Raw genomic sequence first — 12,347 nt, 5'->3', positions numbered from 1 at the left:
CAGTCGTTCTGATAGACCAAAGAACATGAGTCAACTCCTCTGCCCAAAGACCACCTGCTTTTTCAATCTTTTTCTTGATTCCGCCTGAGATGAGCTTGTTAAAAGCTTCTACCTGACCGTTTGCTTGGGGACGGCCTACAGATGCAAAATAATGTGAAATTCCTTGGTCTTGCAACCAAGTTTTGAGGACAGGCGTTTTGAACTGTGGACCATTATCTAAAACCATTTACATAGGAACACCGAACCGGGTGATGACATTTTTCCAGATGAAGGAGATGACATCCTTAGTTTTGATGCCCTTTACCGCTTCTGCCTCAACCCACTTTGTGAAGTAATCAACGGCTACTAAAATATATCTTCTGCCGCCTGGGGCAGGTGTGTACGGCCCCAAAATATCCATGCCCCATTTGGCAAACGGAATAGGGCTGTAGATGGTCGTTAGATCAGTAGCCGGCTGATGGATTAGCTGGCCAAACCTCTAGCATTTGTCACATCTCTTTACCAGATTTAGTGCATCTGCCTCAAGAGTTGGCCAAAAGTATCCTTGCCGCCTGGCTCTCTTTGTAAGAGTCTTTTCGCCTATGTGTGATCTACAGAAGCCGACATGAAGGTCCTCTAGCACTTCCTTTCCCCTTTCTGGGGTTACACACTTGAATAACGGCTGTAGGTAACCCTTTCGGAAGAGTTCACCCTTATGCATGACAAAACTTGATGCTCGTCTCTTGAGAGCAGCCGCTTCTAAAGAGACACCCGGCAAAGTGCCGTCTACCAAGTAGTCCCGGATGGGATCCATCCAGGTAGAGCTTCGATCTAGAATTCAAATGGGATCATGTTCAATGCTTTATTTTTCCATGACTTCCTAGAAGACTGACCTAGGCGTATCACAAGTGGCGGATGACGCCATTTTAGATAATGCATCCGCCTGATTATTCTCAGACTTGGGTACTTGACTTAAATTAAATTCGTCAAATGCCCCGGCTTCTTCCTTAACCACCTGAAGATACTTAATCATGACTGGATGGGTGGCTTCATAATCACCATGGTATTGGCTAACGATGAGTTGAGAGTCAGAGCAGGCGTCCACCTTCCTTGCCCCGGCTGCCTTACACATGCAGATACCGGCTAGCAGGGCCTCGTACTCTGCTTCATTATTTGAAGCTCGAAACTTGAATCGTAGAGCATACTCGTATTTGTCCCCCTCTGGGGAATGACAAATTACGCCTGCCCCACAACCGTTCACAGTAGAGCTCCCGTCTACATACACTTTCCAAACTTGATCAGTATTATCCAGCTGTGCCGGCCTTGTCATTTCAACAATGAAGTCGGCAAACACCTGACCCTTCACTGCTCGCCTAGGTTCGAAAGTGATTTCCAGGCTTTGAATCTCACGACCCACTTAATCATTCTTCCGGATGACTCTAAAGTGGTCATAGGACGTTCGAGCGGCTGATCAGTATAAATGGTAACCGGATGAGCCAAGAAATAAGGTTTCAGCCGTTTAACTGCTTTGTACAAAGCCAAACCAAATTTTTCAATCATGGGATAGCGAAGTTCAGCATTCCGGAGGACATGACTTATGAAGTAGACCGGGAGCTGGTTGCCGTCTCTCTCAGCAAGGAGAACGACACTTAAGGAATGATCTAAGACGGCTAAGTACATATATAGAGCCTCCTGGGGTAGGGGACTCACTAATCTTGGCAAAGAATGCAAGTGTTGTTTAAGCCTCTAAAATGCCGCCTCAGCCTCTTCACCCCATTCAAATCTTCACCTCTTTTTGATTGCTTGAAAAAAGTAGAGGCACTTGTCACCTGACCGGCTTAGGAATCTCCCCAATGCCGCCAGACAACCGGTAAACTTTTGAGCCTCCCTGATGGTACGAGGCGACTGCATGTCAATCACCGCCTGTACTTTGTCCGGATTGGCCTCTATGCCCCTCTGGTCAATCAAAAATCCGAGAAACTTCCCAGATTCAACACCAAAGACGCACTTTTTTGGGTTAAGCATGACTTTATGCCGCCTGAGGGTGGTGAAGGTTTCTCGGAGGTCAACTAGATGATCCGCTTGCAACTTGGACTTGACTATCATGTCATCAATGTATGCCTCAATATTTCTCCCAATCTGATCATAAAAGACCGAGTTTATCTTTCTTTGGAAGGTAGCAGGCGCATTCTTCAACCCAAACGGCATCACCGTGTAACAGTATAACCCTTGATCTGTGACGAAATCCATCTTTTCTTGATCTTTCTTCCACAAGGGTATCTGATGGAAGCCGGAATAGGCATCCATAAAACTCATCAGAGCATGACCAGCTGTAGAGTTGACCAGGTGGTCGATCTTTGGAAGCGGGTAACTATCTTTCGGACAAGCATTGTTTAAGTCCGTGTAATCTACACACATCCACCAGGTACCATTCGGCTTTTTCACAAGGACAACATTGGCTACCCAATCCGGGTAGAAGCATTGCCGAATGAACTCGGCATCTAAAAGTTTCTTGACCTCGGCTGCTGCCGCCTGAGACCTTTCCTCGCCATGGTTCCTTTTCTTTTTCCTGACCGGCTTCTTCTTAGGATCCACGACGAGTTTATGAACAGTGAGATCCGGACACACTCCCGGCATTTCTTCTACTTCAAAGGAAAACACATCTTTGAATCTCTCAGCAATCGGAGCAGATCGATTCCCAAGTTATCAAATGCAACCGTCCCAACTTTGACGGTTCTGTCTGGCCGGCTGTCTTCCAGGATAATGTCAATGATTTCCCCTGCCGGCTGGGGGCGGAGGTTGTCTGACCTCTCCCCTGACAGTGGATTGCTATTGTCTTTCTTTGACGGGGGCCAGTAGCTGGTCCGCCTTTCTCTTTTTACCGGCTGCCTTAGTAGCCGGTAACTCTTGATCACACTCGTCAAGTTCAACTACTTCCTTGTCTTGACCGTCTGTGACCAATGTGGGTTTGACGTCCGAGAGGTAACACTCTCTCGCCGTCTTTTGGTTCCCACTCAAGGAGCCGACTGTGCCATCATCCCTCTCAAATTTAATCAACATTAGAGACGGGATGATCACAGCCTTTGAAATGTTAAGGGTTGGGCGGCAACGATCAGGTTGTAGGCCGTCAGTTCCCCTACAACAAGAAACTTGACAACCATGTGCCGGGCCTCCCCCTTCTCTCCAAACCGGATGGGTAGGTCAACCATGCCCACCGGATGTACTACTCCTCCCCCAAAACCAACAAGAGGATATGGGGCCGGATGCATGCTACTTGGCTTATACTTGAGTTTTTCCAAACACCGGTAGCTTATGAGGTCAGATGAGCTCCCGGTATCAATTAAGATCCGGCCAACTCGTTGATTGGCGATTTTACATTTGATGACTATTGGGTCATCATGGGGCCGCCTGACCTCTCCTCTATCCTTTCGGAGATATGGACCTCCGGGAATGAATTTTTAGATGAATGGCCCTCATCCACTGAGTTGACCAGCTTCCTAATGTTATCCTTAGTGCCCCGGATGGTAGGCCCACCGCCCGCAAATCCGCCGGCTATGGTTAGGATGGTGTCCTCATCCGTATCAGATTGATTTGCCGGTGTCTTTGGAGGTGACCCTTTGGCTTGGTTGGGAGCACCTTTTGATTTGGATAGATAGGATTTTAGAGCCCCCTCATCAGCAAGATGGTCAAAGAGCCGCCTGAGGCTAAAACACCCCTCAGTATCATGGCCTATTTTTTCATGGAAAAGGCAGTATTTGCTCTTATCCTGGCTGCTCACGGGACTCTTCATTGGTGCCGGTTTTTCAAGATTCAACCGGTTTTTAACTTCCTTGAGAATGGATGCGCAATCCTTGGTGAATTCGTACTTTGGGACATACGGATCCGACCTCTTTCTCTTTTGGAATTGTTGTCCGGGTGGCTCTGCCGCCCAGACCTCTTTCCGCTTCTTTTCTTCCCTTTTGGCCGTCTGGGTAGGCCGGCTCTCTCTTTTATCGGATCTTTTGTAATCCGTTGGAAGTTTAATTGCGCAGAGTTCCATTGCTTGGATGTAAGCCTCCGCCTTCATTAATGCCTCGTGAAGAGTAGAGACCCTCTTCCTAACCAGGTCAAACTTAAAAGTTGACCCGTCTTTTAGGCCTTTGAAGAAGTCAGTATAGGCAACCTCATCAGACAACCCCTGGATTTGGATCCTCATCAGGTTAAACCGCCTGACATATGACCGGAGCCCTTCCTTATCTCCCTGCTGTATTGCCCCCAGATCAAGGCTTGTTTTCTTAGCAGGGATATTCATAGAGAAGTTGTACGTGAACCAGTAGGCCAATGTTCTAAAGTTATTGATGCATCCGGCAGGTAAGTTACCAAACCAACGTTGAGCAATCCCTTTCAACGTTGCCGGGAAGCACCTACACCATGAGGCATCATCCAAACCCTGCAAATACATCAGGTTGGTGTATGCCATGAGGTGATCTTGCGGGTTGGTGGTACCGTCATAGGCACCAACCAACACGTTTTTAATTTTTGACGGCTGGGCCATCTCGGTGATTTCCATGGAAAACGCCGTTGGCTGTTCCCCAAGGTTGAGCAGCCGGAGCTGCCAGTCCATAGGCTGGACAGGCGGCTGCTGCTGCCCCCTGAAAAGACCCGGCTGAGAATAAGGAGATCCAAAAGGCGTGTATGGTGTCCCATGTAATGCCGGTTGGATGATATGAGGGCCGAATCGAGCGGAAACCTCGCTCGTCCGGCTGTCATTGTTTGTTCTCGAGTGCCTCCCTGATGTGACATGGAAGCTGTCTCGAAAGGTCGACGTTGATGCCGACTCGAAGTGCTGCTGAGTCTTTTTATCCTGGATGAGCGTCCGTGCATCAGAATAGACTTTCTTCGTTCCATCCGGCTGTATGTGCCGGACAGGTTTTCTGGCTCCCTCCATGGGAGTGTGAATTTTTGAGAAATCAATGGGCCTAACCGGCACCTTTGACTTCGGGTGTGGGGTAGACGCTCTGCCTTTCACTGTCTTGGCCGTCTTTTTTCCAAGACGCCTTTCTTCCGCCTGACCCTTATGGGGGCCGGCTGAGTTATCCAAAAGGCCTTTGATTTCCCCTTTAAAACTCATCATCATACTCATGAGTTCATCCTTAGAGACTGGGGTGGCTCCTTCTGAAGCAGGAGTTAACACAAGCGGTCCCCTGATGGGATGGCTTTGCTGCTCTGCCCGTTCCCTTTTTTCTTTGGAACGAGTATGCTTGGTTCTAAAAGAACCATCGGCAGCTGTGTAAGCTTCCACCTCATAATTGTTGGCTGTATCTTTATCCGAATGGACCTCATCCTCAACAGCAAGTTGATTATCTTTACCCGGTAGTACAGGTTCTGAAGTCATCTAGAAAGTACCCTCCCCACAGACGGCGCCAGATGTTTGGGGGTTTTTCATATGTCCTACGAGAGAGTTACAATTTCCTAGTATGCTCTTTCCTTCGCCTGTACCTGCACAAATAACGAAGACTCCGGCTGGGGGGTGGGAGTTCCGCCTCCGAAGATTAAGTTAGAATCTTTCTGAAGAGGAAATAAGAACAATAAATGCTTCTCGATTGGAGAGCGTTTGCAATGGGTTTTGTGTTTGGTTGATTGCTGGAATTTGTTGTCGATCCCCATAAATGAGGTCTGCCCTTACTATTTATAGTAGGGGAGAGCTGTACCTCAATTAGGGTACAATGACACGTGTCGCAAAGGGATTGGGCCTTTGCTGACCGTGGCAAGCCTGACACATGGCAAGCCTTTATAGGGCCACGTGTCTTAGGGGTATTTTTATCCTAATCACTTGGGATAGAATTGCTACTCACAAGCCTTTTATCTTTATTATTTTAGAATCTTAAAGCAATGGGGTTTAGTGCCCTTCAAGTTAGTAAGCTCCTTGGCTTTGATGGTCTTCGCTTTATCGGTGGAATATGGCTAATGTACAACTACGGAGTTGAGTTAATTCTTTACAATTCCAAAACCATCAACTACTTCCATGCTCTTTTTAAATTCAAGCCCAATAACACTAAAGTGTTGATTACTGGCATCCACGCTCCCTCTAATCCTGCTAATCGTCATAAGCTTTGGAATGATCTTAAAAATTCTTTGCTGCCGGATGATACTCCATGGATGTTGCTTGGTGACCTTAATGAAGTTACTTCCCCCTCCGAAAAAATGGGGGGAAGAAATTTCAGAATGTCTCAATGCCGAGACCTTAACATGCTTGCTAATGTCGCGTGCCTTGTTGATCTTGGCTTCAACGACAACCCTTTTACTTGGCACAATGCTCGTGAAGGCGCTGCTATCATTAGGGAGAGGCTAGATCGTGCTATGACAAACCCGAGTTGGCATAATACTTTCCCGAACACTCAGGTAATTCACTTGCCTAGAACCTTTTCTGATCATAACCCTCTTCTTATTACTTTATTTAATAAAATATGTCTGGTAACTACCCATTTAGATGTAAGGCTGCGTGGCTTGAACATAATTCTTTTAAGCCCTACTTTCTCATAATTGGTACGTTAAATTTTTGATTTTATTGAAGGAAGGGATAAGTTCCTTCGCACCATTAAGGATTGGAACCACAATGTTTTTGGTAATCTTACTAGAATTAAATAGAATTTAATTAAAAGAATTGATGGAATCCAACGTAGCCTTTGAAAACGTTATTCTAATTTTCTGTTTTATCTTGAAAAAGACTTAATACACCAGTTAAATTTGATTTATAATGCTGAACGCATTACTTGGGCCTAAAAAGCTAGAATTGATTGGCGTAAAAATGCAGATTGTAATACGAAATTCTTTCATATCTCCGCTAAAATTAAAAAATCTCGAGGTAGAATTATTTTCCTTAAGAATAATAATGATGATAGGGAAGATTAGATTTATGATCATGTTGTCTTAAGAGATATGGTCAGAAATTTTTTTGTTAATATTTTTTCTTCTACTTTGAAACAACCTGACCTTTAGCTTTTAGCCAAATTTTCTTACCCTAAATTTATTGATGATAACCTAGCTGCTTCTCTTGGTAATGCCCCTTCCTTGATGAGATTAATTGAAATCTTATGGCCATGAACTCTATTAACTCCCCTGGACCTGATGGTATTCAAGCAGTTTTTTCCCAAAAAAATAAGGATGTATTAGGTCCTAGCATATGTAATTTTTTTAGTTCCTGCTTTACTAATGGTTGCATAAATAATTCTATTAATGACACCTATATGTGCCTTATACCTAAGAAAGAAAATCCTACCACTATGGCTGACTTTCGACCAATAGGACTTTGTAACACCATTTATAAGCTTGTTACTAAGTGCATTGCGTCTAGGTTAAAACCTTTTATGAACTATTTAATTAGTCCTTTCCAATCAAGCTTTATTCCTAATCGTTGTATCGAAGAAAATATCATAATTATAAAAGAGGTTGCTCATTTTTTCAATAAATCTTCCAAAAAAGCTAACATTATGGCTCTCAAAATTGACTTAGCCAAAGCTTTAGATAGTATTGAATGGAGTTTTATCGAAGATACCCTTAAGGCCATTAACCTCACTAATAACTTGATAAACCTTATCTTAAGTTGTATTTGCACCCCTTCCATCTCGGTCCTTTGGAAAGGCCAAATCACCAAAGTTTTTAACCCTTCGAGAGGAATTCGTCAAGGCTGCCCCCTTTCCCTTTATATCTTTGTCTTATGTCTTGACTGTCTTTCTTGCATGATTCAAGAAAGAGTTAATAATAAAACTTGGATACCTATGAAAATAGCTAAAGACATTAACCTTTCCCACCTCTTCTATGCCGATGACATATTCCTTTTTGGAAGAGATAACCTTGATAACATATCTGTCATGATGAATGTACTTGAGGATTTTAAAAAGAATTCTGGTTTATCCATTAATATCCAGAAATCCTCAATCATTTTCCCAAAAAAGATGGATTTCAACATAAGAAAATCTATTTTTGACTTTTGTAATATCAAAAGCTCCACCTTCTTTGGTAAATACCTAGGAATTATGATTAGCCCTAACAAGATAAAAATTGGAGATTATTATGACCTTTTTGATAAGACTAACTCTAGGATTAGGGGTTGGCAAAGCAAACTCCTAAATATGGCTGGTCGAACCACTCTTATTAATTCAGTTTTCAGTTCCTTTCCTATGTACGTTATGCAAACCAATGTCTTACCCATCTCTCTCACTAATCAACTCTAAAAAAATATCAAAAAGTTCCTTTGGAACCGTGTGGACAACACTAGATATATCCCTAGAACTATTTGGTCTATTGTGTGTGATCCCATAAATTGGTGGGGGGGGGGGGGGCGCTTAGGAATTAGGAATCTCAAAGTTTGGAATCTTTGTTTCATGGCTAAACTAGGGTGGAAGATTCTTACCCAACCTGATAAATTATGGGTTCAAATCCTCTCTAAAAGATACCTTAAATACACTAACTTTTGAGATTGCATCTTTAACAATAACTACTCCACCATTTGGAAAGATATCCTTAAAGGGAGAGACATTCTAAAACCAGGATTAACTATCACCATTGGAAATGGAGAGGATACCTCCCTTTGGTACCAAAAATGGATAAGTGACTCTCCCCTCTATCTTTGTGATAACATCCATATTCCCGATAGCAAGGGGCATTGGAGAGTCTCTAATATTATTCGTGATCACAAATGGTTTCTTAGTCCTATTGCCCACCTTCTACCTAATGAAATTCTCCTCAAAATCAAAGCTACCCCTATTCCCTCCCTCCATTCTTCTAAGGAAAAACTTCGATGGTCTCTCCACAAAAATGGCTCTTTCACTATAAAATCAGCTTATTTATCTTCCTTGCCTCCCCTTTCCTATCCTAACTCCTTCCTTGCTAACTTCTCTTGGTCTTCAATGTGGAAGATTAAGGTCCCCTTTAAATATTAATGTGAATCAAGAGGCTAATTCTTTTGAAGGATCTAATACACTTTTAGAAGGTCCTAATAACTCCAATATAGGCTGCCCAAACAAGTAAAAAAACAAAGAAAGGATCAATAGCTTAAATTGGAAAGAAAGAAGCATGATTTCCAAAGAAGATGAAATGACACATCCGACTTCCGGTGAAGATTGCCACTACCATGCGCCACTCCAAGGGCCACACGCCATGTCCTTCGAACCACCTTGAACTTGGCAACACCATGGGTCGGCGCGTGAGATGCTTGGAAGTTGACGAGATGAAATGGATGACTTATCATACTTAGTTTTTTTTCTTAGAGTTTTGCTTACAAGTTTTTACCTTTCACTTGAAAGGGTTTTTCTTGGTTTAAGCACTTAGGATTCCTTTTAGTTTTGTTAGTTTAGCTTAATAAGTTTCCTTAGTTGTTTAGGATTTGTTTTAGGAACTATAGATTAAGTTAAACTAGTCTTACTACTAGTTTCCTAATCTAAGTAGAACTAGTTTTCCTATTCTATTTAGGTTACTTGGAGCTAAAGGCTAGGGGCTTGTCCTAGTTCTATTAGGCTTAGAATTAGTTAATTTTTAGTCTATAAATAGGGGATTTTCGTGGCTTTGTAATAAAGATAACAGATACACAAAAATTCAGTTGAATAAAAGTTCATTGTTTAGCTTTTGCTTAAACGGTTCTTGCTAGTTTTCAATTCAATGAGTTGGTTGAAGATTAGAACATTAAACACTTAGTGTCTAGGAGTAGTCTAAGATTTTAATCTCAAAATAATTAGCGTCCAGATGTGGGTTAATTAATTTGGGAATTCGAATCATAAGTTTCAGGAGTGATTTTGTGAGGAGAAATATCGGTTCGTTTATATTCAATCTTAAATATTTCTTTCAAGGTTGGATCTTTCTTTCAAGATTGTGGGTTTTCTATAAACTTGACTAAACAAGGGGTTAGAATCCACATTAAATATAAAATGCTTTTATGGAATATTATTAGGATGATCCTTCCCATAGGTTCTGTCCTTACTACAAAAATCCCCCATTTTGACCCTATTTGCATTAGATGTAACTCTTCCAATGAAGATTTCACTCACCTTTTTAGAGATTGCCCAAACTCCTTTGCTTTTTGGGCCCTTATTTTTGAACACTTTGCTACTGCTGATTTTAACTACTCTGAATTTTACAACACCTCTTTTGAAAACCGGATTTCTTTCAATCTAAATCTTGATAAATCTTGGAAGATCTTATTTTGCATAACTCTTTGGCACCTATGGTCCATAAGAAACAAAATGGTTTTTGAACAAAAAATGGATTCCATTCTAAACTGCTTTCAAAAATTCCAATCAGATTATGGTATTACTTTGTCTGTTTCTCAGGCTTCATCTACTATGGTTGCTTCTACTTCCAAGAGCTCACCAAGAGCTTGGTCTCCCCCCAAAGAGGATACCATAAACTGAATACCGATGCTTCTTGGTTAAGTTTGGGTGAAGCTGGTGCCGGTGGGATCATTCTTTGCGAAAAAGGGAAATGGCAAATTGGTTTTTCTGTCTAGATTAATGCTTTGGGACCTGCTTCAACTGAACTTTATGCAATCAAAGAAGGACTGATCACTAGCTGGGCAAGAGGAATCAGATTCCTTAAACTTGAAACTAATGCACAGGCCCTTATATATATGAGAACCTGCTTTACTACATAGATCATGAGCTCTCTAACCTTATCAATGACATTGTTAAGCTTCTTCAAAAGGAGTGGAGTGTCACTATCCTCCATGTCGAATGCCAAGCAAACATAATTGCTCACAAACTTGTTGAAATGGGAAGACACCAGCCTAATGATGATGTTGCCTATTAGTTTTTCTCCCCCACTACTCTCACCAAAGTTTACATGGAAGAATTGGCCTACACTCTAGGCCTAACTGATGCTCCCTGACCGGTTTTCAGCTGCTGCCCATGGACTTCTCCTAAGCCCCACTCTTTCGAAGACTAATGTTAATGTTAATGCTGATGTTGCTGCTACTATTTTAGTTTTTTATGTTTAGTTTTTATTCCTGTTTTTAGCTCACTTGCTCTTCCAGACTTTCTTTTGCTTTCTCGGTTTTGTTTGGTGCACCTTGGGTATCATGATTGCTAATTTTCTCTCCATAGCTTCATGGTTTCCCGTTTTAGCTTCATGGTTTCCCCTTTAATCATCCTTATGTAATATAAGTTTCGTCTTTTTTGTAAAAAAAACTACCTAAAAACAACATTATCAAAATATAATTAAAATCATGCTTTGAATTAATTAAAACAAGCCAAAAACGTAAAACTTTTGCAATCAAGATTTATTCTTTCTCCTTCTCTCTCCTCCTCTCTTCTAAGGTTTTCTAAATTTTTTGGTTGTTCAGGTCGAAAATAGTATAATTTCTTTGGTAATTAGACTATTTTTGATACTTTTCCCCTTATTTTCTTTAGTTATGCAATTTAGATTTCAATAAATCTACACGAGTAGTGTAGATGTTCATCCGTCTCCAAATGGTGGAGTGTCTTCCTATGTTGGAGTCGTTAATATTTGTTGGTTTAGTTATTTATTTTTGTTTGGGGTTTTTTTTTTGTGTGTCAGGGTTTATTAAAAAGGTAATCATCTTTTGCCTTATTATCAGTTCATTGGTAAAGAGTTGTCCGGGAACGCAACGGTTGTTAAATCTTCGAAAGAATTAAAGTGAATCTAATGAAAATCATCCTTACGACTACAACAAATTGTTAGACCGTTTCTCCGAAAAGACTGTATATTTCAGCGATATGCGTGAGAGATGTACCATAGTGCAAGATTTATTCAACGATCGTAGCTTCGATGAAGGAAACCCTTATTTGATTCAATTATATGTATTTGTTGATTTAGATTTCATTTGTAGATGTCGTATGGCTTTTGATTAATGAATTTATTTATTTCAAAAAAAAATTAAAACAAGCTTAGAAATTAAAATTGGAGAAAGAGTTTATTTTTTTTTATAATACCGAACCGAAGGAGAGAGAAGGAGAGAAGGAGGGCATGGCTGGGCTTCCGGTGTTGTTGCTGGTTGCCGGTGGTCGGTGGTGGCGCTGGTGATTTGTGGAGAGGAAGAGAGAGAGGCGTGGGAAAGAGAGGAGAAAAAGTGGAAAAAGGAGAAAGAGAAAAATAAGAGAAAAGGCTTGGGGTTTTGTAAAATCTGACAATTGATTTTTGAGTGTCAAATCCTTGAATTTTTGGGGTATTTATATCCCCTTTTAAAAACAAAAACACTTATTTACAAAACTGTCATTACTTTAATTATTTAATCCTAGCTATTTAGTGCGATCCATAACAGTAACCTAAATTCATTATATGAGCAATATCAATTAATTAATATCAATAACTATTATTGAAATTGTGAATTACTTTTCAGCATGAAAAGGAAAAAAAAAAAGTGTGATGTAACGACAAGT

General features: G+C 41.3%; 1 protein-coding gene across 1 annotated transcript; it reads left to right on the top strand.

Moving 5' to 3' along the window:
* The first annotated feature begins 5,737 nt into the window (after window positions 1-5,737).
* LOC110720019 lies at window positions 5,738-11,792 on the top strand. Its single transcript, XM_021899019.1, has 2 exons — window positions 5,738-6,360; window positions 10,284-11,792. The coding sequence occupies exons 1-2, from the start codon at window positions 5,851-5,853 to the stop codon at window positions 10,362-10,364; spliced, it is 591 nt and encodes a 196-aa protein (XP_021754711.1). The 5' UTR covers window positions 5,738-5,850; the 3' UTR covers window positions 10,365-11,792.
* The last annotated feature ends 555 nt before the right edge of the window (window positions 11,793-12,347 follow it).

The sequence above is a fragment of the Chenopodium quinoa genome, unplaced genomic scaffold (assembly GCF_001683475.1).
Source record: "Chenopodium quinoa cultivar QQ74 unplaced genomic scaffold, ASM168347v1, whole genome shotgun sequence".
NCBI lineage: Eukaryota > Viridiplantae > Streptophyta > Magnoliopsida > Caryophyllales > Amaranthaceae > Chenopodium > Chenopodium quinoa.
Note: the sequence above shows the minus strand (reverse complement) of the source record. Positions and strands in the feature narration are given on the sequence as shown.

Coding starts and splice junctions, on each gene's coding strand:
- LOC110720019 (XM_021899019.1), top strand. CDS start 5,851: ATGGGGTTTAGTGCCCTTCAAGTTAGTAAGCTCCTTGGCTTTGATGGT. Junction 6,361..10,283: donor ATACTTTCCCGAACACTCAG/GTAATTCACTTG, acceptor TCTGTTTCTCAG/GCTTCATCTACTATGGTTGC.